At 45.2% G+C, this 22,567-nt stretch overlaps 16 protein-coding genes across 16 annotated transcripts; 8 read left to right on the top strand and 8 right to left on the bottom strand.

Annotated features, from left to right (window-relative positions):
• Positions 1-49: 49 nt before the first annotated feature.
• On the top strand, positions 50-1,417 carry V1512DRAFT_245193 (uncharacterized protein; the record flags this gene model as incomplete). Its single annotated transcript, XM_066914360.1, has 1 exon — positions 50-1,417. The coding sequence occupies one exon, from the start codon at positions 50-52 to the stop codon at positions 1,415-1,417; it is 1,368 nt and encodes a 455-aa protein (XP_066774484.1).
• Positions 1,418-1,829: 412 nt separating this feature from the next.
• Positions 1,830-3,980, top strand: V1512DRAFT_17157 (uncharacterized protein). Its single transcript, XM_066913120.1, has one exon. It carries the CDS (start codon positions 2,189-2,191, stop codon positions 3,581-3,583), a length of 1,395 nt encoding a protein of 464 aa, XP_066774483.1. The 5' UTR covers positions 1,830-2,188; the 3' UTR covers positions 3,584-3,980.
• On the bottom strand, positions 3,593-5,621 carry V1512DRAFT_256949 (uncharacterized protein). The gene is made up of 5 exons (XM_066915133.1): positions 5,529-5,621; positions 4,960-5,479; positions 4,876-4,906; positions 4,581-4,825; positions 3,593-4,534 (listed from the first exon to the last, which is right to left on the bottom strand). Exons 1-5 carry the CDS (start codon positions 5,562-5,564, stop codon positions 3,744-3,746), a joined length of 1,623 nt encoding a protein of 540 aa, XP_066774482.1. The 5' UTR covers positions 5,565-5,621; the 3' UTR covers positions 3,593-3,743.
• Positions 5,622-5,702: 81 nt separating this feature from the next.
• V1512DRAFT_256948 (cornichon) lies at positions 5,703-6,990 on the top strand. The gene is made up of 7 exons (XM_066915132.1): positions 5,703-5,879; positions 6,033-6,208; positions 6,256-6,335; positions 6,389-6,394; positions 6,445-6,485; positions 6,534-6,646; positions 6,692-6,990. Exons 2-7 carry the CDS (start codon positions 6,189-6,191, stop codon positions 6,846-6,848), a joined length of 417 nt encoding a protein of 138 aa, XP_066774481.1. The 5' UTR covers positions 5,703-5,879; positions 6,033-6,188; the 3' UTR covers positions 6,849-6,990.
• A 53-nt stretch (positions 6,991-7,043) lies between these two features.
• On the bottom strand, positions 7,044-8,357 carry V1512DRAFT_256943 (peptidase M24, structural domain-containing protein). The gene is made up of 3 exons (XM_066915131.1): positions 8,166-8,357; positions 7,217-8,115; positions 7,044-7,166 (listed from the first exon to the last, which is right to left on the bottom strand). Exons 1-3 carry the CDS (start codon positions 8,291-8,293, stop codon positions 7,075-7,077), a joined length of 1,119 nt encoding a protein of 372 aa, XP_066774480.1. The 5' UTR covers positions 8,294-8,357; the 3' UTR covers positions 7,044-7,074.
• A 171-nt stretch (positions 8,358-8,528) lies between these two features.
• Positions 8,529-9,130, bottom strand: V1512DRAFT_232691 (anaphase-promoting complex subunit 11). Its single transcript, XM_066914017.1, has 2 exons — positions 8,891-9,130; positions 8,529-8,843 (listed from the first exon to the last, which is right to left on the bottom strand). Exons 1-2 carry the CDS (start codon positions 9,030-9,032, stop codon positions 8,725-8,727), a joined length of 261 nt encoding a protein of 86 aa, XP_066774479.1. The 5' UTR covers positions 9,033-9,130; the 3' UTR covers positions 8,529-8,724.
• Positions 9,068-10,632, top strand: V1512DRAFT_288915 (Rhodanese-like domain-containing protein). The gene is made up of 3 exons (XM_066918155.1): positions 9,068-9,473; positions 9,521-9,543; positions 9,592-10,632. The coding sequence occupies exons 1-3, from the start codon at positions 9,215-9,217 to the stop codon at positions 10,228-10,230; spliced, it is 921 nt and encodes a 306-aa protein (XP_066774478.1). The 5' UTR covers positions 9,068-9,214; the 3' UTR covers positions 10,231-10,632.
• On the bottom strand, positions 10,194-11,178 carry V1512DRAFT_256938 (PUA-like domain-containing protein). The gene is made up of 3 exons (XM_066915130.1): positions 11,100-11,178; positions 10,585-11,052; positions 10,194-10,536 (listed from the first exon to the last, which is right to left on the bottom strand). Exons 2-3 carry the CDS (start codon positions 10,994-10,996, stop codon positions 10,247-10,249), a joined length of 702 nt encoding a protein of 233 aa, XP_066774477.1. The 5' UTR covers positions 10,997-11,052; positions 11,100-11,178; the 3' UTR covers positions 10,194-10,246.
• V1512DRAFT_256936 (uncharacterized protein) lies at positions 11,101-12,127 on the top strand. Its single transcript, XM_066915129.1, has one exon. It carries the CDS (start codon positions 11,157-11,159, stop codon positions 11,931-11,933), a length of 777 nt encoding a protein of 258 aa, XP_066774476.1. The 5' UTR covers positions 11,101-11,156; the 3' UTR covers positions 11,934-12,127.
• Positions 11,959-12,985, bottom strand: V1512DRAFT_256934 (uncharacterized protein). The gene is made up of 4 exons (XM_066915128.1): positions 12,745-12,985; positions 12,507-12,696; positions 12,409-12,461; positions 11,959-12,362 (listed from the first exon to the last, which is right to left on the bottom strand). Exons 1-4 carry the CDS (start codon positions 12,824-12,826, stop codon positions 12,025-12,027), a joined length of 663 nt encoding a protein of 220 aa, XP_066774475.1. The 5' UTR covers positions 12,827-12,985; the 3' UTR covers positions 11,959-12,024.
• Positions 12,960-14,804, bottom strand: V1512DRAFT_232675 (uncharacterized protein). The gene is made up of 6 exons (XM_066914016.1): positions 14,627-14,804; positions 14,231-14,579; positions 14,094-14,183; positions 13,708-14,050; positions 13,608-13,664; positions 12,960-13,565 (listed from the first exon to the last, which is right to left on the bottom strand). The coding sequence occupies exons 1-6, from the start codon at positions 14,733-14,735 to the stop codon at positions 13,122-13,124; spliced, it is 1,392 nt and encodes a 463-aa protein (XP_066774474.1). The 5' UTR covers positions 14,736-14,804; the 3' UTR covers positions 12,960-13,121.
• V1512DRAFT_16917 (uncharacterized protein) lies at positions 14,616-15,893 on the top strand. Its single transcript, XM_066913110.1, has 2 exons — positions 14,616-15,349; positions 15,398-15,893. Exons 1-2 carry the CDS (start codon positions 14,841-14,843, stop codon positions 15,849-15,851), a joined length of 963 nt encoding a protein of 320 aa, XP_066774473.1. The 5' UTR covers positions 14,616-14,840; the 3' UTR covers positions 15,852-15,893.
• V1512DRAFT_256928 (P-loop containing nucleoside triphosphate hydrolase protein) lies at positions 15,879-19,284 on the bottom strand. Its single transcript, XM_066915127.1, has 3 exons — positions 17,575-19,284; positions 16,911-17,525; positions 15,879-16,865 (listed from the first exon to the last, which is right to left on the bottom strand). The coding sequence occupies exons 1-3, from the start codon at positions 19,189-19,191 to the stop codon at positions 15,936-15,938; spliced, it is 3,162 nt and encodes a 1,053-aa protein (XP_066774472.1). The 5' UTR covers positions 19,192-19,284; the 3' UTR covers positions 15,879-15,935.
• Positions 19,285-19,569: 285 nt separating this feature from the next.
• Positions 19,570-20,092, top strand: V1512DRAFT_200164 (uncharacterized protein; the record flags this gene model as incomplete). The annotated part of the gene is made up of 2 exons (XM_066913179.1): positions 19,570-19,732; positions 19,779-20,092. The coding sequence occupies 2 exons, from the start codon at positions 19,570-19,572 to the stop codon at positions 20,090-20,092; spliced, it is 477 nt and encodes a 158-aa protein (XP_066774471.1).
• Positions 20,093-20,146: 54 nt separating this feature from the next.
• Positions 20,147-20,805, bottom strand: V1512DRAFT_16912 (DNA-directed RNA polymerases I). Its single transcript, XM_066913108.1, has 2 exons — positions 20,719-20,805; positions 20,147-20,661 (listed from the first exon to the last, which is right to left on the bottom strand). Exons 1-2 carry the CDS (start codon positions 20,748-20,750, stop codon positions 20,202-20,204), a joined length of 492 nt encoding a protein of 163 aa, XP_066774470.1. The 5' UTR covers positions 20,751-20,805; the 3' UTR covers positions 20,147-20,201.
• Positions 20,806-20,892: 87 nt separating this feature from the next.
• Positions 20,893-22,512, top strand: V1512DRAFT_288908 (uncharacterized protein). The gene is made up of 2 exons (XM_066918154.1): positions 20,893-21,048; positions 21,098-22,512. Exons 1-2 carry the CDS (start codon positions 20,928-20,930, stop codon positions 22,483-22,485), a joined length of 1,509 nt encoding a protein of 502 aa, XP_066774469.1. The 5' UTR covers positions 20,893-20,927; the 3' UTR covers positions 22,486-22,512.
• Positions 22,513-22,567: the final 55 nt, after the last annotated feature.

The following is a 22,567-nucleotide window of genomic DNA, read 5'->3' as shown; positions in this document are numbered from 1 at the left end:
GAGGTCACGTACTAAGGATGTACGAATATATGTTGAATTATGTACTATGATGTTTGGCGCATTATGGCTATCTACTGGCGTGAGGTGTACACGTCAATTCTCGTCTTGCGTCAAGAACTCAAAATTATTATTGCAACAACTTGCGTATTCAACGACAAGTGCGAGTGGTATAGACGAGTTGCTGCAAGATTGCGACACAATGGACGAACCAGACACGGAGGATCAGCCGGAATCGAGTCATTTGGCTCAATCTGCAGTAGCATATAGACCGTCTGGTTCTTTAGGTCTACACGATCAATATTTGATATCATTACTTCAGGCCAAACTGCAAAAGCCAAAATTGCGAGGGTTGGATGTACATATTGGAATCAATCGGGGAGTTTTGGACGAACTGAAGCCGAATTTAGATATGCATTCGCTGTTTGAGCTAGACATCAGTTCCGGGCTCGCAGATAATTTAGCCAGCAATTATGCCGGCTTGGGCTCTAGTATATCTTTATCAGAACAACTGCAAAGGCAAAAGCAGTACACATTGTTAGACTCTGTAAGACCGGAACTTGGACTAGACGTTTTGGCGTTTTCATCGTGCATTCAATATTTTAATGGTTATGAAGATTTGCAGTATGCCAACAAATTGCTCAGACGAAATGGACGCCTTGTGTTTTACCATGTGTTTGATCCAGAATTACAAGTCTCACCTTACAGTTGCGTTCATACATCGCAAAAAGTTCCGGCAAAAATTAGTGCACAGTACAGACTTCCAAACCGGCCTTTCAGATCCGGTGTGAAGTTTCTACTTTCTGAGATAGAGAAGCTGCACAGAGAAAAAGAGGACTCGAATGAATTGAGCCAAGAGGAAGAGCGACAGAGATGGGATGAAGTTTTGAAAGAGCTTGCTGAACAATACGGTATCAAGAGAGGCGGACCCGCTTTACGCAAGCTCACATCCAGATTCCGGACTGGTGCGATCGGGACGACGAACCCATACACAGTGACATATCGTGAAATGAAGAAGCACAGATATCAAGACAACTTAAAGCCAGATTCCTGGCAGGTGGAGGTCGCTAAACTTTTGAAAACCTACCGAAACGACGACGAAAGACACACTTCGTACAAATGGCGTGAATGGCTGACCGGTATGCAGTCATCGTCTCTATATGGACTATCAGCAATGTATCGTGTGCCATTGCAAGAGTATTCTACTTTGTTTAGTGTTACGGTGGATATTCGAGACGTCCTTGTGATGTGGCAGGATGACCCCAGTTTTTGGCATCTTGATGAGGGGACAGCGGCCAAGTTGAAACAAGAAGTTAAGATTATTCTCGAGGAACACGTACCCAATGAGGACCTGGACGAGAATGGGCGGTTGCATATGGTATGTGGGTCTTACTTGGGTTCATTTACCAATATTCGATGAGCAGTATGAGCTGGTCAGCATGTATTATATAACAAAAATTACCGTAACGGAGACAGTTCACCGACATCTAGTATTCAGTTTTGGCCGCATAAAGTGCGGCGTACATCGTCATGTCACACTAGCCGGCGACAAATTTAATGAACTCGTGATTACACAGTTGAGAACTGAAATTGTCGATCTGAATTCTGTTCAAGAATAAACTTTTGGTAAATGTGGCGATTGGTAAAATGTAATTATGATTCAGCAGTACCGTGCGGACGGAAAGTGCAACTGTGTCGCTATTCTGAATCAGCTGAAGTTTATTAGATATGATTATCATAGCAAGTGCTCAATTCAATTACGTACTATATCGCTTATACTTTGTAAGCCATTATATAACAGTGCTTAGCACATAGTGTTAGTTGTTAGCAGAATCACGTATCAGCAGCTTTTGTTGATTGGCCCGTATCACTATCCAGCACGTTATTTTCCCTAGTTTTATTAGTCACCATCATACAATTCGTCTACTCTCGATATTTAATTAATCCACACTATAGTTCAGCTTTCAATCAATCAATCTGTGCAAATTACTTTGACGCGTTACGGCTTGTGTTACAGCTCATGCATCAGATTAAGGTTTAAATTTCGAGTCAGGAACTGCCCCTGAATATTTTCAGGTGCATTTTATCCTCCACATTGGCCACACAAATACCAACTGCAGTTCCTACTGGGCGACAAAAGTAACATGGTGTATCGTACTGTCGCACACGTGTCTTATTTGCTTTTGTTTTAATGCGCACTTCAGATACAATCCAGCGACCGCCGGTCGGTCGTAGCTCGACCTTGCGTTCGAGCACGACATCTCTTGTACAAACCCCAGGTATTTCAAGGAAACCGTCGATGCCGGCTCTACAAACTGAAAGATCTCAGTCTTCCGGGTCGACTAATGCGACTGCGAGTAAAACTACAGTTTCATATCTGCCGGCAACCGTGACAACGAGATCTCCGCGGTATAGACAGACACAAGCGGCACAACAACCAGAATCGAAAAAGATATTCTATGCGAATGAGGTTTCGACCCCACGCAGCTCATCACCGTTGGCAACTCAACCTACTATAAGACCGGGCTTGCCGCTCCGGAGCTCTACGTCTAGCAGTCGTGCGTCGTCATCAAAAGCAACCACAAACGCGGTCAAGTCGAGACCAGCAGTTTCTAACAGTAGTCCAACAGCATATCAGACCCTGATGAGTGCAAATGCAAATGCGCGACATTCCGCTCCAGTAGTGCCGTCGTTACATTCAAAGTTTGTGTACGCAAATGGCGACGAGGAAGTAATGTCGCCTCGTCGACCGGCGCCATCAGCTTCCGTAGCATCAAGCTCAACCTCCGCACTGTCACCGCCGCCGTTTTTCCATTTAAGTCCGACGCTGTCAGCTTCGAGTTTCAGTTCTGCAATGTCTTCTGACGAAGTTGATTCTCAGTACAGTGCAGCAGAAGAATCTGGTGATGACGATGATACGGCAAATAAAGTACCAGAAGAAGACTCGGCGCGAGTAAATCGAAAGATTTTGGATTTGGAAATATCGAACACGTCTTTACTTGAAATCAATCGGACACTTGAGCGGCAGATGCGGAGTCAGAGCAGGGAGCTGCGTGCGCTGAAGCGTTGGATACAGCGGAATAACATTAGTGGCGACGAATTTAACACTGCAGACATGTCAGTTTCAGATACAGAAGACAGCGAAGGTGAGGGCGTGAAGGATGATCACGGATCACTTAACGAGGAAGAAGACAATACACTGCATGCGGTGCATGAGGCTAGCAAAGCGAGCAAAAAGTGGTCAATGCCGATGGATAAATTCACAATTACGGAGGAAGAACTGCTGGCGACATCTCGTGCGATGAACAACAGCATCACAAAATGCATATTTATGTCAGATTTAATGGTCAAAGAAGCGAAAACGTCGTTATCATACACAGTGTTAGAAGACGAATTGAGGGTCGGCGGCAGAGTTCTAAGCTACGACGACGCGACGCAGATTTACATGGACGATGGTGAGATTGGTGCCGATGAAGGTAATACAGACGACGGAGATGATAACAGTGATGATGATGACGTTGAAGAAGAGGATGAGGATGGCGATGACAAAACAATTATGTTGCCATCTAATACCGATGCTTCCTAGTTGGTCTGTTCTAGAAGTTAATTTGGATTTGTTGTATTGCTAACTTCGCATCTAATTTGGCGTCAATAGAGATTCCCTATGTACTATATTTCATTTACAGTTACAATTGCCAAAGCCAGCTGCTTGCAACTCGTTCCCTATCGTACACAAACAAGCAGGCTTAAAATATCGCAGACTCGATCCAGCATTGCAGCATTCCATAATAAATACCCATGGCTTTAAACAGAGCGACTGAAGTAAACTCCTCAATGTCCAACCCGCGTTCTGGGGCTTTTGGCTCGGCAACGATGAAAATCTCGTGAATTAAATCTTCTATAGCTTTCATACTGATCTGCTTCAACTCGGCGTCTGCTTCCGCGTCGCTGAAGTTTTCGCTAAACTGAACTCGTTCTGATAAAGGCTCGATCCGATTATCTAGCAACCAGTCACCGTCTGTATCTTTATCCGCTGCAGGTGTCATAGCAGGTTGATCGACCAAAGACGGGATGTTTGCTACAAATGCAGATGATATTGGCTGATGACTTGGAATAAGTTCCCGCTGCAGTTCTATGAACTCGTTCTCCAAAGGCAGCAGCATTGATCCGACGAGATCGCTCGACAACTCAAAATATGCCGCAAACATGTCCAGCATGTCTTTCTTGGTAACGAATCCGTCGCCGTCGAGATCGTAGCCTTTAAAAACAAGTCTTATACGCTCTTTGTTGGGTGAGTGAGTAAGCGTGTTCAAAGTAAGGACATACTCTTCAAATCCAACAATGCCATTATTGTCCGAGTCGTATATCGCGAAAATACGACTTGTTACTAGATTAGGAATTGATCCCAGACGTGAAATCAGTTTCTTAAAAGTTTCGTGATCTATTCCTGCATAGATTTTACAATTGTCATAAGGAAAGTCAACAACCACTAGACTTTTGAATTGCTCATACAGTGCTTCAATTTCAAATTCGTCGACTGGACATGGTCAGCACTAATATAACTCGAACTAATTATCACTTACAGAATGTCATTTTAGTCATATTTTCAAGGCAATCTGTTTCTAAGTGCTGTGGTAATTTCCTCATGAGTTGTGGATTGCCTGGATAACAGACCTTGCTTGACAGTTCATGGCTGTACAGAACGGGGACGGGAATTTTGATTTTAAAGAAAACATGAGTCGGATAGTGGGTTCCTAGGGTCTCGCAAGCCTCACACAAATCAAAGTCGTCGCATTGTGCACATCGATATCGAATCCCACGGAGTGGACTGCATACAGTTAGCATGACAGCTTATTTGTACCCAAATTTGGTACCAACTTTCTTTTGCAGCTGTTGCAGCTAACGCCGCCTATACGTTCTCATCAGTCGGAATGAAAAGGTATTGAAGTAAACTTTGCATACGGTGTACAACTGCCTGTTGTCTTTTCCAGTCCAACGCTGAACTATGTAGTAGAGCGATCACGCGTTCATGGTCGTGTAATCTGGTGAGATTAATTCCCAGTTCATGTAAAAAGTCTGAAGAGTCGTCGTTGTCGTCATCACTATCTAAGTCCGGTGGCATGACTGGAGCAGATTGTGAGTCAAATCCTTGGCCCCAGTCGTAGGCTGCGTCATGTTCAGCCTGGGATTCGCTCCTGTTAAGCTGCCGTTGCTCTTCCCGTTGTGATTCCCACTGTCCAATGGCATGAGTATACTGTACGACAGTAGTCACGGCGTTGACGTCTCCAGTCGTATTTGCTGTACCGTCAATGATTTGATCTAAGGCTTGCCTATGTCCTTCAGTCACAGGTTGAACCACGCCGTTCCTTTGTCTTCTTCGTCCGCGTCGCTTAGTGTCTGAACTCCCAGAACGTCTGGAAATCTCACTAGAGTAAATTGTATAAATCATGACCGCAGATGCAGCACAAAGCATTGCAGTTATCTGGGTTGAAGTCAGCAGTCTGAGCGATTTGAATAAAAAAAAGTCGTACCGCAGATTGCGAGCGCCAAAGCGGCTTACTACTCATCTCAATGTGTTGTCAATCGTGCTATGTGTATGACAATTTCAAGTAGTTAGTTAGTAGGACTTATGTATGTTGTAGTCATTAACGTACACGAAGTGTAACATTTAAGGGTTTTGTGGTGTCTAAAATGAGTACCGATGTGGCAGTGCGAGAAATGTCGATGCTGTGTGGCCGTGCGCTTCGCTCAACTTCCACGATACCGAGGACACGACGGTCATTCAACTTGCTCCATACAAAAATCCCAACCTCCCTAGTCTTTTCTAAGTCTCGCTCGTCACTCTCTGGACTCGGGTATTTTTAATATTTTGTTATCGTGAAGGTACGTTTTGCTTCTTTGAAGTTTACAGCCTGTACTTGCAGTTGGTGCTCGAATTTAGATAGTGGGTCTTAATTGATAAGTCACAACTACACAATTTGACAGTGCTGATGTTTATGTTGCTGTAATTGTTAAGATCTGTGCTGATTACTTTGGCTTGTCTAACTTTGAGATCCGGTGACATAAACAATTTATCGACGATTCTTGTGTTTGTCTCAGCATCTCTAAGATTAGCCTTGCTTTTAATTTAGATTTTATTCTTTCCGAGATCAATTACAATTGCTACACTTTGAATATCTGTATTATATATAATGATGTCAGGTGAAGCGTGGTACGTTTGATTTGATTGTAATTGAAAGAACTGGAATTAATTTATAGGCTGTATCTGTTAGCCGTCATTTTGAACGCAGTCAACTTGTTTCTGCAAGTTTTCTTTACAATAATGTACAGTGATTTAGGTATGTTTATAAGTTTGAGTGAAAAGAAGAATGTTATGACTAACTTGTATTAGAATGCGGTACGTCTATATATGACAATTTTAGGTAAATAGCTAATGATTGCGACAAGACTACATCAATGTTTTCGATCTCTGTAACAGACTCAATGCGGTACGTTATTTGGATACAGAGTGATATTCAAGTGCTCATAGTTTGTAGTACATATTACCAGAAGCCAGTGTTCAGGCTTTTCTTACTTTTATGTTTTTGATCAATGGATATTGGATCGCATTGTTGCTCAACCTTCCTCTGTTAGCATACAACGTCAACAAGTAAGTTTTCGCTTTATAGTTTGTGTGCTTTTCTAATGCAGTAAGATTCATCAACAACACCCATTTGTTGGATGCTACTGAAATTTTCCGGACTCTCAACGAGCACAAGAAGGAGAGTTTTATCAAGCTCGGATTCCATCTGTTGATGTTCTTCTTTTACCTGTACAGCATGATTGTTGCCCTTATTCGTGACGAGGAGTAGATTGTTGGGCAGTAAATACATGCTTACATTGCATGAGTCAAGGCGCGATATGACGGAGCGGGCATGGGAGATGTGGCTCATTTCGGTGTATAGTAATTTAGGCGAGACGGCACAAATAAACCGAGTATTATAGTTGTGTAGAGGTTCTTGTACAAGTAAGCAAGGTATTTAAATGGCCTGTTACGCATTTCGTGGTCATCTAGATAAGTACTCTGTATTTGACTATCTACAACAATCTGGCAACAGGACCGCCGGGTGAGTCTGGAGTCCTGGCAGTCATGACCTCAACACCAGTTTCAGTGACCAGGAGCATATGTTCTATAATACAGTTAGAATTGTTACCAAGTGGTAGAAACATATCAACATACCAAATTGGGCACTTCGCTTCCCGTCGATCGTTGTTGATGTCCAGTTGTCAGGCCAAGTCTTGTCTCTCCACGTTCCTAGTGCAAGCATAGGTTCAATGGTGAATGTCATTCCAGCTTTGGCCACACCGGTTGACTTGTTCTTGGCATAATGAAGAATGTTTGGAGCGCAGTGAAAGAGTCTGTTTGTGCCATGTCCGCAGTACGTACGGATGACTGAGCAGCCGTTCGCATTTGCGTGCTTCTCAATGACGTTCCCAATCTCCCTGAATGGCAGTCCAGGCTTGACAATTTTGATGGCCAAGTCCAACGCCTCACGAGTGGTTTCGACTAATCTGATTGAGTCTGCATCTGCGAGCGCTTTTGGACCGACGTAATACGTTTCATTCAGATCGGCGTGCACGCCGTTGTAGTATAGCGAAATGTCGATGTTGACAATGTCGCCGTTCTCGAACGGCCGCTGGTCAGGAATACCATGGCAAATGATTTCGTTAACAGAAACGCAGACACTTTTTGGGAAGTTGTAGTAATTCAGTGGCGACGGGTATGCGCCAGCCTCGATGGTAGCGTTGTGTACAATCTCGTCAATCTTGTCAGATGGCATGCCGACCTTGAGGGACGCGGCAGCAATGTCGAGCACTTTTCGGCCGAGCTTGCATGCCTCTTTCATGGCCTCGATGTCCTCGGGGCTATTGGTTGGTATATTGTTTGTCCGGCCTTGACGCTGTTCAGACACGGGAATTCCGTCGTGTGCATAGTCTGGTAGCGGAATGTTGTCTGGAACTTTTCGGGTTGGTGAGAGCGGGTATACTGGACGTATTGAGCCGGTATATGCATAAGTTGGGAATGGGTCGTATGGTTTTGTAGGTTGTTTATGTAGAAGTTTGTGAGTAGACCATGCCCTGGATGATAGTCAGTACTGGATACTCTCGATTCTAACAGATTCGCGTACTTTTTAAAACAATCTTGGCTGCAGAAAAATGATTTGATGTCGAGTTTCAGACAAGTAGGACATTGAAGAGACGAAGCTGGATTCTCGCATCCTTCTCTGGCGCAAATCTGCGCTTCCGATTCAGGCATTTTTCAGTATAATTTTGTCTAGTCCACAGACTAACTGAGCAACAAATGAAAATGTTGTTCCCGGTGAAGAAATTGTGAATTATTTCAAAAAATCATGAACTTCCTTTCAAAGCCGCACGAATTCGGAATTAGTAAGATGGACAAGTTTAAATACATATAAATACATATAAATACATATAAATACATATAAATACATATAAATACATATAAATACATATAAATAAAGACAAAGAAACAATGTGAACACGCTAGAATATATTTAAAATAACTTCTATTAATTACTTAGCAACAAGAACCATCGCTGACCATAAATTGATCAAATTCATTTAGCTATTAAAACGATCAACCACTCAGCTCACTAAAAACCCAAGACGTCCGCTATAGTAAACCTGAAATAACTCCAGAACACCGTTATAATACATAAATACAATCTACTCCGTTGCAGTCTCAAAAGGTTGTCGACACATCGGGCATAATCCTTGAGACGCCTCTGTATTGATCCATTTTAGCAGACAGTGCATATGAAACGCATGCTTACAGACTCCAATAACTATGTAGTTAGCTCTATACCAAACCAATACAATCCAATCAACTCACTAAGAGGACAATCATCACCTGGATATTTACAAGTAGGGCATGTTCCATCAAATGCAACTCGGCAGATTCCACATAGCTCTTCTTGCGGATGATCCCAGTGCCATGTACCAATAGCATTCCATCTATTTATCGTCACTTTCATTTTGGTATTTCGTCTGTTGTTTTGTCACAGTGAAAGCAAATTAAAGTAGTTCATTAACGAAAAGGATGACTGAACTCGCGAGTAAACAAAATCTAACAAACTTTAAATACTCCTGAATGCCTCTCTCATTCTAGGCTGGTTCAATCGTCATCGTCATAGTACTACTGTCTTCAGCACTCACAATGCGTCCACCTTCAAGAGTATCAGTCCAGTCAATTCTGACTCCGTCTACATTCAAATCACTGCTTAAAACATCTAAATTTCCTGTTATCCCGCTCGATGCAACTTGGTACCTTCCGAATGCTGGCCGGATCGGCAAAGATGAGTTTTTAAGCGAAAGGATTCCCGGTGCTCGATTCTTCGATATTGATGAAATTAAAGACCCGAAATCGCCTTATCCTCACATGCTGCCTTCGACCGAGGGATTTAATCAGGCCATGAGTACGTTACTTTGCGATATGACCAAGAATTCAATCTGACACCAACAGGCAATCTCGGTATTAACAAGAATGTATGATCTTCAACTTGAACGAAACAGAAGATGATTCTAACTTTGCAGGACATACTCGTTGTTTACGACAAGCAGGGGAACTTTTCTGCTCCACGTGCGTTGTGGATGCTAACTGTCTTTCAACACCCGTCCGTCTTTCTTCTTGACAACTACGCTCAATATAAACAGGAAAGCCATGAGATCGACACAACAAAGCTGTCAACAGCTGAGGAGGCGAACCCGTGCAAGACCACATACGAATCGCCCGGTGAGCTTGAAGACCGTGTTGTGACATACAGCGATTTACGCCAGGTTATTATCGAGCCCTTGTTTCGCAAGAAGTTCAACGTCATTGACGCTCGACCGCACGCAAGATGGACTGGACAGGCACCCGAGCCGCGACCAGGCTTGCCGTCCGGTCACATTCCAGACTCAATCTCGATGCCGTTCAATGAAGTTCTGGTCGAAGGTACAAACAACTACAAGACTGCGGACGAGTTATCGGATTACTTTTTGTCCAAAGGTATTGATCCAGACAAGCCTACGATTGCCATGTGCGGCACCGGCGTCACTGCTTGTGTGATCGAGACTGCGTTTGGCAAGTCTGGTTTGCTCAGGGAGGACAAACCGGTGATAGTTTATGATGGAAGCTGGACAGAGTGGGCACAGCGGTCAGACAAAAAGTACATAGTAACAGGAGAGGAATAGAGTGTTTGCATATCAGTTAGTCGTTATAGTCGTCAGAAGTTGCTGGATCAGGCTGTTCAGACAGGCCAAGTATATAATCCCACTCTACTTGTTTAACCGGAGACACTGAAAGCCTGCCTTGACGAAGCAATGCCATGCTGTTCAAAGGCGATTTTGCGCCGTCTTTCGCAAGAAGAGTTTTAAGTTCATGCAGCCCAATCAGCCTCTTCGTGTGACAGACGTACTCTACATCTACCATATACCATTTCGGCTTGTCTTTGTCGCTCTTTGGGTCGTAATATGGATGTTTTGTGTCAAATGCAGTATCTGTAACAGTCAGCACTTAAAGCTTGCTTCTCTTTCGAACCCCCTTACAATCTGGATACGCCCGCTTGACAACTTTCAACACGCCAACAATTCCCGGCATTTTGCAATTTGAATGATAGAAAAATCCCAAGTCTCCAACTTTCATGCTCTGCATGCAGTTCCGCGCCGTGTAATTCCGTACTCCATCCCAACTCCCGCGCCCGTCGCGTTTCAAATCGTCGATACTAAATCGTACATCTATCCCACCTACCAGCCGTGTCTCTGGCTCGGCCTTAAATAGCCAGTAGTGAGGTCCATCATCCTTGCTCTCTGTTGCAACCTCGCTGCGGCTTTCGGTTACAGTCGTATCCGTACCTTTTTTTTTAGCAACTTTGGATTTTTTGGACGGACTTGACTTCGTATTAGGTGCAATCTCCGGGACCACAGTAGTCGCTGACCGTAGCTTCCGCTTTGTAGACATTGCGGAGAGTAGAGACCGTCGTCGACCTGTAAACAATCAACTTTGATCGACGCGTCGGGTCAGGGTTAGTTTTCGGGACAGTGCGAAAAAAATATATCGAACCCTAAATTTATCCGATAAACCCAATAACACCTTCAGACTCAATTGGAGCCCAAAAGTCATGTTTGGTGCTCGGTGTATACGGCTTGTTAGGCACAGCGAAGTGCAGCTCAAGCGAGAACTACGCCAGGCCGTGACTCGTGGAGTTCAAATGCGATTTGCGTCGAGTGAAATCAACCCGTCCATGCCTGAAGATGACGAGGTCAAGGCCAAAGTCCGGACGGGTCCGTTTGTGCCGTTTGTGTACAACGTTGAGTATATTAATCCGCGGAAGGAGACAATTGCGCGGGCGCCAATATACCAGGCCTCGTCATCTTACCATGTCGCTGCCGCCAAGCGCAACGTGTGGATTTTCGCGACCATTGGTGGGTATTTCTCGGCCGCGTTACTGGGAATGGACAGTATTGCGAACAGCATGTCGCTACTGATTGGAATACCGGCGCTCGTGCCGCTGCCGTTCGTAACGTACTTCACCACACCGTACGTGCATCGGATATTTCGAATCTACGACACGCCTGAGGGCGAGCCTGTTGACGTCGAGAAGGTGAAGAAGAACGAGGAGTTTTTGTTTGAGTGTATTTCGCTTTGGGGACGCGGCCTGTACAATTGCCGGGTTAAGCTGGAAGATTTACGAGTGGCCAACAAGAGACTGGGATGGGTAAATTTAGAGGTCGTGACACCGCCGCCAAAAGTTGACCCAGAGACCGGAAAAGAAGTGGCAGTCGAGCGGCCAACGAGGAGGTACTTCTACGTTGCGGACGATTCGGGCGGATACAAGATGGAGCGGATATGGGCCATCATCGAGCGTCAGAGTGGGATTGACAATGGGCGGGACTGAGACAAAAGACTACGGTTGAGAGACAAAGGATTGGGAGTGTAATATATTGACCAAGACGATGCAGAGACAAATGTACATATTTTAAAATCCATCACAACTCGTCCCTTTTGTACCTGTCGAGAGTTTCTGGCTCAGCGTCAGTATCGATAGGGAGAATCGTAAACATCTGCTCTTCAGACTCAGACGACGGCAACGACGAAGACTCAGGCTCAGGAGTAGGATCGATGACCTGGCTGCTGGTGACAGCTGACTCCGCGGTCTTGATTGGGGTCTCAAGTTCAATTTGCTCGGCCTGCACTGGCTCCGGAATCGTTTCTGGCGCGGCTGGCTGGGGTTTACGAGGCGGAGGGGTGTAGCCACCAATAGAAACGAGTTCAGTCTCAAATATCAAGGTCGATCCAGCAGGAATGTCACCCATATCTCTGTCGCCTAAACAAGTCAGCATTGTAAAAGTTGTGTACTCGTATAGACTTACCATATCCCAATGATGCAGGCACAGTCAATTTGCGATGCTCGCCAATGCACATTCTACACAGTCAACAACCACACCAGTCCAGCACAAGTTCCACATACCCAAGCAAACCTCGGTCCCATCCTTGAATGACCTGACCACGTCCCAGAGTAAATCTCAGTGGCGAACCCTTGTCAAGCGACGTGTCAAATTTATACCCGTCTTCAAGAAACCCAGTATAATGAACATAAATTAAGTCTCCCTTCTTTGATTTGCGAAGACAGTCCTCCTTGGGGACCTTTTTGGTAATTCCTATTGCAAATCTCAGTATTTTGATTCCCACACATTAATTGATCTTACCAATGTGAACATTCTCAGTTGCTTCAACTACCACCATTATCAAGACCAGCATCGCCAGCATGATATACACGCGTAAAGCCATTATGTTAACAATTTAGTTAGGAAAACGGAGAGTTAGTCTTCGAGAGCAACGACTCCGAGGAGATTTGAGCCGCAGGGTCTGAACTCGGCCACGTTGCACTTCACCAACAATGTAAGTCCATTTTCTCACGCAATTAAAGCCGAATTACCTTAAATTTTAATTAAAGTACAAATAGATGATATATTATTACTCAGCCCAGCCTTTTTATCGTTCTATTAAGTCGTTTAAGCGTCATTCGTGGTTGATGATATTAACCCTAAACCCATGCGTTATGACATTTCAATCGCCTAAACGATCAAGATGAAGAAAGTGCGCTTTTCCAGACTTTTCTAAATCGATACGCACCGTACGCGGCCAGACCAACCATGCCAATACCGGCACCAAAAAACACAGTGTTGAATGTTCTGCCTTGGGCTATACTCTTCTTCAGCGCGACGCTGTAAGGCGTGCTCGAGAAGCTGACCATGTTATACAATGTCCTGACGCCCAGTCTCGGGAAGTATTTGTACATGAACTCTTCTGTGTTTTTGCGAGCCAAATACATATTTGACGTTACGGACGACCGCATCTCGACGTAGTTGTCCATTGCCATGTCCGAAATGGAGTACAGGTCTTTTTGTCTGGAAGCAGTGTATTTGTTGAGTGCGCTTGACACCGCATTGTGCTCTTTGAACATCTTGAATAAGACTTGCACGTCTTCAAAACCGCAATTCATGCCTTGGCCATAGAATGGCACCATCTGTCCATTAGTAAATGCGTTGGCACGAGTGAATAAACTTACTGCGTGGGCTGCATCGCCAATTAAAATACACCGGTCTAAATAGTGATATGGGTTGCACTGACAGTCAGTAACTTTATTAAATACAAAATCACGATCTTACCTTAATCGAAACCAGTGACCCTCTAGGATTATCGAAAAATTGTTTAATCAAATTCTCTTCCCCAATTAGAGGCACAACGTCAGGGAAATGGTACTTGAAAAAATCAATCACATCGAGCGGATATGTAATGTCATCGAAATTAGCCTGCGGCATGAAAAGAGTGCCTGTGAACGACTTGTCGTCTCCAATATTCGCTAGACTCATAAGCATGAATGTCTTTCGAGGCCAAATATGTAAATGTTGAGGATCCAGTGGGTAGCTCTCAGTGCCGTCAGACTCAATCCGAGGCGGGATTGATATTTCTGACCACAAAGTGTCAATGTACTTTTGCTCAAAATCGACCCTATCCGTTAAACAAGAAGACGCCCGCTACTAAAAAGCCATACCTGGCAACTCGCATCAACTGACGCCGAACAGCAGAATGTGCACCGTCTGCACCAACAACGAGATCTGCCGTGACATCCACACTTCCATCCCTCAATAATCAGCATTGATCTGCCTTTCAACCCACGCTTTCACTCACTTGGTTTCGAGCTTAATAGTCTTCATATCAAAATCACACTGTAACAGCCTATGCCCAAACTTGAGCTCGACATTGTCCCGTTTCTCAATCTCGTCTACTAGGGCATTATTTAACCACCCTCGATCAACTGCATTAATGTGCTGGCCGTGCACGTCGTACGCTTGTGAGTGCTGTTTGCCCTTATGATCGTGAATCATTCGTCCATACACCGGCACCACGTTCTTCATGACCATTTCTGCCAGCGACTCGCTCGCACCACGAAGTCCCTCAATTCCTCTATGTGACAATGCCAAATTAATTGATTTACCAGTAGACGCGGTACTTCCTGGTACGCGGGCATGACGAGGATCTGTTCCATCAGTAAGTAATCGTCATTCACTCACTCAGCAACCGCACCTCCACGTAATTCATAAATCGTCACGTCCCAGCCCTCATTTGAAAAATATAAGCCAGCCAAAGCACCAACCGGCCCTGCGCCGATAATCGCGACCGATTTCGCGCTCATTTTCACCTTGACCTGGCGCGTTTAGTTGTTCTGTGTGGAGTGTGCTGCAGCCCCACGGTTTCTACTCCACCCACATCACACGCCAAACAAGATCACCATCACAAGATGGACGAAGAAGGACCTCCTCCGACATCGCAGAAACCGCCGCTGTATTTTACAATCGTCAATGACGCTACCGGGCCCGACAGCAACCACACACGCACATTCCATCCGCGTCTACACTACATCTTCACCGACGATGACTTCAACCCCGACCGGCCGTCCCCCTACTCCGCCGCAGCTGACGGCGCGAAGTCATCAGAGCGCACGATCTTAGTCGACTTTGCGGACGACGCAAAGACCGTTGTTCGCGCAACATCGCTCTCTCCAGACTGGCAGGTAACAAAAGCCGAAATCACTGCGCTCGCGATGCGACCGAGCGGGAACTCGGTCGACATTGGCAAGATGCTCACGATTGACGGCGTCGGTCCTACAACTGTAGACGCGCCGTCGGGTGTGCATAAGACGCCGAGACGAAAAGACGGTACCAGCATGAGCAGCTCGAGACGGAGCCAGAGCGCGGCACAAACTGAACTGCAGTCTGCGTTTGCGTTTGCGGACTTGTTTTCTCAGTCGTACGCGCTTTTATTATGCTGTGATTTAACAATTATTAACTCGCGCAGGAATGCAAAGATCAAGACGTTGCTCCAAGACCCGTCAGCGAACGACTATCTAGCAATGGCGGACGCGATTCAAGCAAGACTAGCAGAATCAACTCACGAAGAAGAAAAACCTGACAGCCCATACGTGGAGGACGAAAACCCGTTTACATTACAAGACCCAGTCATGCAGCAGTCATTGTCGTCCCAGCACTCAGACACCGCAATACCGAAGTTTAACGACGAAGATGTTGACCAGCCCATCTTTGCGTCTGCACTTGACGACCCTGATTCTAAAGCAGAAGACGAACCTGACGCAAAGTCAGAAGAGCTAAGTCGGACAATCTTGGCTGAGCCGGTCCAGTCCGAAGCCGACCAACAATTAACATCTGAAGAACAAGAACCCGCTCAGTTACATGAATCAGAATCACATAATGATCCTCATCCGGACGAGACGGTGTCTCCATGGCAGGCCTAGTTTGTATAATATACTTGGAGTTCCGGCTTGATTTGTCCACACTTTATATATATTCACAATTCTACGAGGTATAAAAACAATCAATCACAATCCCAGTTCTTCTATCCTTGTCTTAGGCAACGTTGCAGGAACTTCATACTTCTTTCCCTTCTTTGGCGTATGGCCGGTCGGAGTGTACTTGCTCATCGCCACATTCGTGATCTTGTCTCGCAGCACACCGTATTCCTTCACACTGCTGCTGCTGTACTCGGTCGCGTTCGCGCTCGCAGCCACTAATATACGATTCGCATCCTTGGCGTAGATGTGTAACTCCTGCCCAGACTCCTCGATCCCAGCATTTGCAGATTTGAATACACCATGAATAGTCTTCTCAATACCGTCGACTGCCTGGTTATACGCCGTATGGTGCGCTTCATTCTGCGCCTTGGCTCTGGACGCAAACTCATCTAGGGCTTGCATCTGGACCGCAAGGTTTTCTTTCTGTGACGCCACAATCTTGACTGCTTCTGAATGAATTGCTTTTGTGCTGTCTTGCAAGTTTTGGCCTTGATGTTCTGTCGCATGGTACGAATCAATGATGCTCTGCTTGATGCGTTCCTTGTTCTGAACCATTAAACGCTGATATTCGCCTTGTTTGCTTAGCCATCCAGACACACCAGTCACAAACTCGTGTCCAGCGTTGTCAAGACTGGCCTTGGACGACGCCATTTCATCGCGCGTCGTCTTGATCTTGGACGCCAATCTGTCGCTTGCTGATCGCACCATTGCATTCACCAAACTGCTCATATCCTCAACCAGCTTTACTCTCTCCGCTTCTGCAAATTTTTGTTCTTCGTCTGCAACTGCTTGTAGCGTTTCCGACCGAGTCTCGATCTCGGTCGAGGCAGCTGCAGCTGCATTAATAAGCGCAGCATGGAGCTTTTCGATCTCAGCGTTTTGTGAGTGCATATATCGTTGCATATCGTCAAACACACCCTTGAAGTCACGTCCGAGCTGATTGTATGAAGTTGAAGTCTAGATTATGTTAGTCTCAAACACAAAAATGGACATCATACCAACCTCTCCTTGAAAAATTTCAATCTGGTTCATTAATTCCTGTGCAATTTTTTCAGTCGCATTGTTCAGTCCATTCAGTCCTTCTCCAACTTTGCTTTTGATCTCTTCCCTTAAAATCTTGATATCGTCCAGTACTTGGTTCGTCTCTGCCTTGGCACTCGACATCAACTTCTTTAACGAGCCTTCCTGTGAACCAAACTCGACGATACTCTCGTCAACGAGCTTGTAAATACTGCCGAGTTTTGCAGTTTCAGCTTGCAGCATCGTTTGCAACTTCTCAGTCGCTGCCTCAAAGAACTGAGTCTGCGAAGCCGCAAAACTGGATACCTTTGTCTCAAACTGGCGACTGGAGTCGACAACCGCCATTTGCGACTTGGCGAAAATTTCGCGATTGGTTGCTTCAAGCTCTGTTTTTTTGTCAATCGTGCTGTTCAATTCCCTCACGTCAGAAGAAGCCTGCTGGACTGATCCCATAAGCTTCTCAGCAGCATTTCTAAGTTCCTGTTCGGTAATCTCATACGCCTGCCGCAATTTCATTTCACCGCTAAGCTTTTGTTGCGACAGTACCAAATCTCTTTCCGTCAACCCTAAAGTTGTTCTGGTATCACGCAAATCTTGCTGTCATATAATTAGCATTCAGCAAAAAAGAAGCAACACAGAACCATACAGTTGTCATTTCTAACTCCTTTTTTCCTTGGAGAATAATCTTCAGGCTCTGTTCGTACTGTTCTCGTGATGTACGCAACTGTGTCTCCATGACCTCAATCTTTCGTTTCTGCTCATCAACCTGTACCCGCCGACTTTCGCTCTCAGCTGTAATATCTTGATACGACTCTTGAGTGATGTACACTCCATTCTTTTGCCGACACGCGGCCAGATCAGCTTTCAGCCGCTCAATCTCCAACACATATTCTTTGATGAGTGTCTTCTTTGACATGACTTGATTAAGCTGTGGTTTGTTGCGGATGTTTTTGGCCCGACTGGCGTAGTCCAGCGTGCTTATGGTTTCTTCTAAGTTCATTTTCGCTGGGCTGATGGTCGCAATGATACATGTCTTAGTTCGGCCACCTAGCGAGTCTTGCAACAATCGAGTGAGCTTGGATTCTCTGTAAGGAATGTGCGACGACTTGTCGACCAGCGCATTAATGACACGGCCTAACGTCAACAAACTCTGATTAATCATTCCAGCTTCACGGGCACGTTTATTCTCGGCTCCAGACCGGCTGATGTTTTCTGAGCCTGCCAGATCGACCAGGTTCAGCTTGCCGATTCTGAGGTACTCTTCGCCAGCGCTTGAGATTTCCTTGACGTGAACAGTAATGGTAAAAACAGTATGCGACCGGGATGAGAGGTCGTTGCATTTTGTAGCAGCGACCTGACGTTTATGTGAGCCCTCTTGCAAAACTTTGAGTCCGTCGGACGCGGTTTTAATGAAAGATTCCTCCATTCCCTGGATGACAATTCCTTTCTTGTTTGAGTCTTCAAAGATTTTGACTTTGCGGTCATCTTCCTTGTTAATTAGATCGCGCAGCTCTTCATTGTACAGCTCAATAAAGGAGCACTTGACAGAATACTCCGACTGCTCCGCTTCCAACGCCGTAAAGAGCTTGTACATCACACGTGGGATAATACCAGCGTCATGGGCAAATGTACCGTATGTGTCGTTGATATCACCGGACATTGTGTAGGTTTTTCCGGTACCTGTCTGGCCATAAGCGAAAATGGTACAATTGTAGCCCGACAATGCCTCTTCTAAAATTGGCGCCACGACATCGTCATAGATCATGCTTTGATCGGCTTCAGGACCAAACACATGATCAAAGCTATATGTCTTGTTATTGTGTGCCATTGGGCCTGTTTGAATAGTAACTTCTCTATGGCCGGTGGCAGAGACAGCGACGCTGCTGTTTTCTTTTAGTTCTCTATCATTGCGTCCTCTGCAGCGCACAACGACGTGAATGTTTGTCTCTTTATTAGCATTTGAATTCTCGCGCATGCGGGTCTCGGTCCGAACTTGATTGTCTTCTCGAGTCGAAGATCTAGACGATGGCCTTGAACTAGATACTGACGATGGCTGAGGAGTTGCTTCCTTACGTTTAACGGCGGGAGGGCGATTCTCATTGCTACGCCGCGAAGCTGTCGACAATGTAGATGGTATAATTTCAGACGCGCGGTTGAGTCTCGCTGCCGAGCTGGCAGCGAGCGGGATCGTCGATGTTGACGGAGGCCGTAAGCTGTTTGAACGCTTCATTGAAAGCAATGATCCTTGCTGTTTAGACGTCATTGCGGTGAGTAACAAACCAAAATGCGCTGGATGTTGCGTGGGAGATGCGTTGTGGTGGGAAATTTTGAGATGATGAGGATGGCTTGAGAGATGAAATTGTTTGGATTGTTTATGTAAATATTGGCTGTTGCCATGACAACAAGCGCCGCACAAGCTAAATGCTGTAAGTGTAACATATGTGTGGGGTTAAAGCTTTAAGCGTAACTTGATGTGAATAATATGTAATTGCTGATGGGAGTAAACACTGCTGCAAGTACTCGAGTACTCAGTGTAATAGAGTCAACAAACAATGGTGAGTGACCCATAGCCATTCAAAAAGGTACTAATAGGCTATAGGTAAAACAGCGGATATTATACGATCATGACGAACTCCCTGAGATGGCAGAACAGCCGAGGGCAGGGACTAGAGTGGCTTCAGGCGCATTCACTCAGCTGAGCCAGGGCCAGATTAACCAGATCAAGGAGTCGTTCACAATGCTCGATAATGACCGGGACGGTGTAATTAGTGCCAATGATTTAAAAATCATGCTGTCGTCTCTGGGTATGCCTTTTCTACGAATACGTGAGACTTTTACTGACAAAGCAAGGACAAAACCCAAGCTCGCAGAGTGTGAATGACATGCTGGCTCAGATGCCGTCTCCACTACAGTTTCCTGCTTACTTGACGTCAATGTCAGCAATTTTGTCACGGTTCAGTAGAAAGGAACAGCTTGTGAGCGCGTTTAGTGCGTTTGACGAAGACGACAATGGACAGGCTGATGTTGCTGAATTAAAGGAGTCTTTGATTGATAATGGATTTGAGGAGGCAGAAATTGAGCGATGTTTTAAGCCATACATTAAGAAGCATATGGGGAAAGAGAGGTTGCTGTATAAAGATCTAGCAGATGCGATGATTGTGTAAACTGCAATAAATGTGAGATTCTAGTAAAGTACATGCTCTGTCACACTGTGAGCAAATGAAAACAAAATGCAAACGCCGTCAAAAGAACACAAATTTTAAAAAAGACATGCTAATTTTCAACAATCAACTCGTCACTCGCCCAGTCCTCGTAACTACCGTCTGGAAGATACCGTCTGACGATGAGTGGAATCTTGCGCTGAGCCAATTCCTTCATGGCAATCTGCAACGGGTCTGTTTCACCTTCGAGATCGACTAAGACTGGTGCGTTCATACTGATTTGTAATGCGCGAGTGCCTAGTATTCTCGCACGCTCGTACTTGGTCATGTATGGTGTAGTAGTTCTATTTTCTTTTGGAATGGCGAGCTCTTTCAATGTTTTCTTTCTGTTTGCTTGGTTTGCCTGATTGATGGGGACGATCTTAGATCCATCGAGTTCATCATCTTGACCTGCTCCACCATTTGCCGCAACCTTTTCTGACGCCTCGGGGTCTACCTGCTCTTCTTCATTATCAGAGAAATGAGCAGCATCTTCATCAAAGTCGTAGGTGTTTTCGAATCCGTCGTTGAAGCTATTTTTTGTCAGACAAAAATGATCAAGATTCAAGCAAAGTCATCCAATTACATACGCCTCGCCATCTTCATCACCAAAATCCGACATTTTCTACAAGAAATTGAAGATTTGTTGTCTTTTCCTTTGGAATTGAAAAAAAAAGTTGCGATGGGAAGAATCGTGCGGCGTTCGGGAGGCGGTTTAAAGCGTAACACTTTTTCAATTTAATTGAATTTTTTTTTGTGCGGTTCGAGCCCAGACTTTTTAGCTGTAAAAAGGCGACAAATGATAATGCCTGGAATTTTGGTTTCTCAGTCGCCATTTATAAGTTCGACTGGGTTGAATTTGGTGCAAGGTGGAGGGTCGTCTGGGTATGGAATGGCCAAGCCAGATCTTACGTTTTTGAGTATGTCGGTTTGATGAAGTGTTTAGAGGTCGTTACTGATTAGAAATAGATCAGAATTTTGAATTCGATGGAGTGAAAGAGGGAAAGAGTGGTCAGTATGTGAGCGCCATTGAGGATGAGGAGGACCAGGACGAGCATGAGGAGCAGGAGGTGGAGGAAGGTGAGGACAATGAGGAAGATGATGATAAAGTCAAGATAGAGGATATTAGGGAAGGGGTCAACAAGGACGAGATTGCGGAGAGCAACGTCGAAAGCGATAAAGACGAAACGTACGAGGAACCAGCAACGACAAGTCGTAAGCGCTCAGCCAGTGCTGAATTAAGCAGTGGCCGCGCAAAGCGTCCGCGTCCGAAATGCTACAACTGCACGTACGATGGGTGCGAGAAAGCATTTACGAGACCGTGCAGGTTGGAAGAGCATTTGCGGTCTCATACAGGGGAGCGTCCTTTTGTTTGCTCGCTTGAAGGCTGCAACAAGAGCTTTCTCCGAGACTCGCATCTGAAGGCGCATGAAAGCAGTCACAAGGAAGATAAACGATACAAATGCCCTGAATGTGGGCACGGGTTCAACACGAACCAACATTTGAAACGACACATGCCAACGCACGAGCTGAAGTTGCCGTATGCATGCACTGACTTTGCACCGTGTACAGAAGCATTTCGCAAGCAGAGCCAGCTACGAAAACATGTGAGTGACGAGCACACCCACATGAAGCCGTTTGTATGTCCTGTTGAAGGTTGCGGAAAGTCATTTGCGCAAAACTCGAGACTAAAAGTTCATCAGGATCGAGACCACTCAGAGCAACCTCGGTATCTATGTGGCCGGATCTTAATCAGCACAGACGAGGATGTACCTGTTGACCCAGAATGCGGTGCAGGATTTCATACGTGGTCAGCATTGCAAAAACATATCAAGACTGATCATAAAGCTATTTGTGCAATCTGTCGAACTATTTTTGCCAAAGCTAGTGTGTTAAAGGCACACATGCGATTGCATGAGGCTACACTGGAAGAGCGCCGCAAATTCTGCTGCGATATCTGCGGTACTAGGTTTACAAAGCGGAATGCAATGACAGTGCATCACCAGACGGTTCATGAGAGGCGGAAGCCGTTTGTATGCGAGGAAGAAGGGTGTGGGAAGGCATTTGGGCATAAAAGGTTATGGACTGAGCATGTTGCAAAGATGCATAATGGTGAAGACGTTGCGACTGAAGCAAAGAAGGAAATCAAGAAATTTGACAGAGCACCTCTTATAGTTCAGTCTGGATTAATTGACCGACTTGCAGGCACAGGATATGAAAATACGGGACGACATTTAAACTGTACTTTTGCAGGATGTGAGTTTAAATTTGCCCGAGAATATGATTTAACACGACATCTTTCAAGTGTTCATTCATTAGTTGATGATGTTTTTGTTGATCCCAGTTTATTACTATAATAAATGTCCAAACAAATATAATATCAAGATAAACTATGACGTATTAGAGAGGAGGCCCGTGACAATTAAAATTTGAAGGAAA

This window comes from Lipomyces arxii, assembly GCF_038497795.1.
Source record: "Lipomyces arxii strain Phaff 12-163 unplaced genomic scaffold V1512scaffold_1, whole genome shotgun sequence".
Classification (NCBI taxonomy): domain Eukaryota; kingdom Fungi; phylum Ascomycota; class Lipomycetes; order Lipomycetales; family Lipomycetaceae; genus Lipomyces; species Lipomyces arxii.
The sequence above is the reverse complement of the archived record's forward strand: the minus strand, read 5'-3'. Positions and strand labels throughout refer to the sequence as shown.

Bases quoted from the DNA above. Each gene is read 5' to 3' on its own strand.
- V1512DRAFT_17157 (XM_066913120.1), top strand. From the start codon at position 2,189: ATGCGCACTTCAGATACAATCCAGCGACCGCCGGTCGGTCGTAGCTCG.
- V1512DRAFT_256949 (XM_066915133.1), bottom strand. From the start codon at position 5,564: ATGAGTAGTAAGCCGCTTTGGCGCTCGCAATCTGCG. The intron at 5,480-5,528 runs GTACGACTTTTT...ACTTCAACCCAG, and splicing joins TTTGGCGCTCGCAATCTGCG to ATAACTGCAATGCTTTGTGC. The intron at 4,535-4,580 runs GTAAGTGATAAT...GACCATGTCCAG, and splicing joins TATGACTAAAATGACATTCT to TCGACGAATTTGAAATTGAA.
- V1512DRAFT_256948 (XM_066915132.1), top strand. From the start codon at position 6,189: ATGATGTCAGGTGAAGCGTG. The intron at 6,209-6,255 runs GTACGTTTGATT...ATTAATTTATAG, and splicing joins ATGATGTCAGGTGAAGCGTG to GCTGTATCTGTTAGCCGTCA. The intron at 6,486-6,533 runs GTACGTTATTTG...CATAGTTTGTAG, and splicing joins TCTGTAACAGACTCAATGCG to TACATATTACCAGAAGCCAG.
- V1512DRAFT_256943 (XM_066915131.1), bottom strand. From the start codon at position 8,293: ATGCCTGAATCGGAAGCGCAGATTTGCGCCAGAGAAGGATGCGAGAAT. The intron at 8,116-8,165 runs GTACGCGAATCT...ACTATCATCCAG, and splicing joins AGCCAAGATTGTTTTAAAAA to GGCATGGTCTACTCACAAAC. The intron at 7,167-7,216 runs GTATGTTGATAT...ACTGTATTATAG, and splicing joins GAAGCGAAGTGCCCAATTTG to AACATATGCTCCTGGTCACT.
- V1512DRAFT_232691 (XM_066914017.1), bottom strand. From the start codon at position 9,032: ATGAAAGTGACGATAAATAGATGGAATGCTATTGGTACATGGCACTGG. The intron at 8,844-8,890 runs GTGAGTTGATTG...CTAACTACATAG, and splicing joins AGGTGATGATTGTCCTCTTA to TTATTGGAGTCTGTAAGCAT.
- V1512DRAFT_288915 (XM_066918155.1), top strand. From the start codon at position 9,215: ATGCGTCCACCTTCAAGAGTATCAGTCCAGTCAATTCTGACTCCGTCT. The intron at 9,474-9,520 runs GTACGTTACTTT...TGACACCAACAG, and splicing joins GGGATTTAATCAGGCCATGA to GCAATCTCGGTATTAACAAG. The intron at 9,544-9,591 runs GTATGATCTTCA...CTAACTTTGCAG, and splicing joins ATCTCGGTATTAACAAGAAT to GACATACTCGTTGTTTACGA.
- V1512DRAFT_256938 (XM_066915130.1), bottom strand. From the start codon at position 10,996: ATGTCTACAAAGCGGAAGCTACGGTCAGCGACTACTGTGGTCCCGGAG. The intron at 10,537-10,584 runs GTAAGGGGGTTC...TGACTGTTACAG, and splicing joins CAAGCGGGCGTATCCAGATT to ATACTGCATTTGACACAAAA.
- V1512DRAFT_256936 (XM_066915129.1), top strand. From the start codon at position 11,157: ATGTTTGGTGCTCGGTGTATACGGCTTGTTAGGCACAGCGAAGTGCAG.
- V1512DRAFT_256934 (XM_066915128.1), bottom strand. From the start codon at position 12,826: ATGGCTTTACGCGTGTATATCATGCTGGCGATGCTGGTCTTGATAATG. The intron at 12,697-12,744 runs GTAAGATCAATT...GATTTGCAATAG, and splicing joins AACTGAGAATGTTCACATTG to GAATTACCAAAAAGGTCCCC. The intron at 12,462-12,506 runs GTATGTGGAACT...TTGACTGTGTAG, and splicing joins TGGGACCGAGGTTTGCTTGG to AATGTGCATTGGCGAGCATC.
- V1512DRAFT_232675 (XM_066914016.1), bottom strand. From the start codon at position 14,735: ATGAGCGCGAAATCGGTCGCGATTATCGGCGCAGGGCCGGTTGGTGCT. The intron at 14,580-14,626 runs GTGCGGTTGCTG...CTGATGGAACAG, and splicing joins GATTTATGAATTACGTGGAG to ATCCTCGTCATGCCCGCGTA. The intron at 14,051-14,093 runs GTATGGCTTTTT...TTTAACGGATAG, and splicing joins CAGTTGATGCGAGTTGCCAG to GGTCGATTTTGAGCAAAAGT.
- V1512DRAFT_16917 (XM_066913110.1), top strand. From the start codon at position 14,841: ATGGACGAAGAAGGACCTCCTCCGACATCGCAGAAACCGCCGCTGTAT. The intron at 15,350-15,397 runs GTACGCGCTTTT...TAACTCGCGCAG, and splicing joins GCGGACTTGTTTTCTCAGTC to GAATGCAAAGATCAAGACGT.
- V1512DRAFT_256928 (XM_066915127.1), bottom strand. From the start codon at position 19,191: ATGACGTCTAAACAGCAAGGATCATTGCTTTCAATGAAGCGTTCAAAC. The intron at 17,526-17,574 runs GTATGGTTCTGT...ATTATATGACAG, and splicing joins AGGAGTTAGAAATGACAACT to CAAGATTTGCGTGATACCAG. The intron at 16,866-16,910 runs GTTGGTATGATG...AACATAATCTAG, and splicing joins TTGAAATTTTTCAAGGAGAG to ACTTCAACTTCATACAATCA.
- V1512DRAFT_16912 (XM_066913108.1), bottom strand. From the start codon at position 20,750: ATGTCGGATTTTGGTGATGAAGATGGCGAGGC. The intron at 20,662-20,718 runs GTATGTAATTGG...GACAAAAAATAG, and splicing joins GGTGATGAAGATGGCGAGGC to CTTCAACGACGGATTCGAAA.
- V1512DRAFT_288908 (XM_066918154.1), top strand. From the start codon at position 20,928: ATGATAATGCCTGGAATTTTGGTTTCTCAGTCGCCATTTATAAGTTCG. The intron at 21,049-21,097 runs GTATGTCGGTTT...GATTAGAAATAG, and splicing joins GCCAGATCTTACGTTTTTGA to ATCAGAATTTTGAATTCGAT.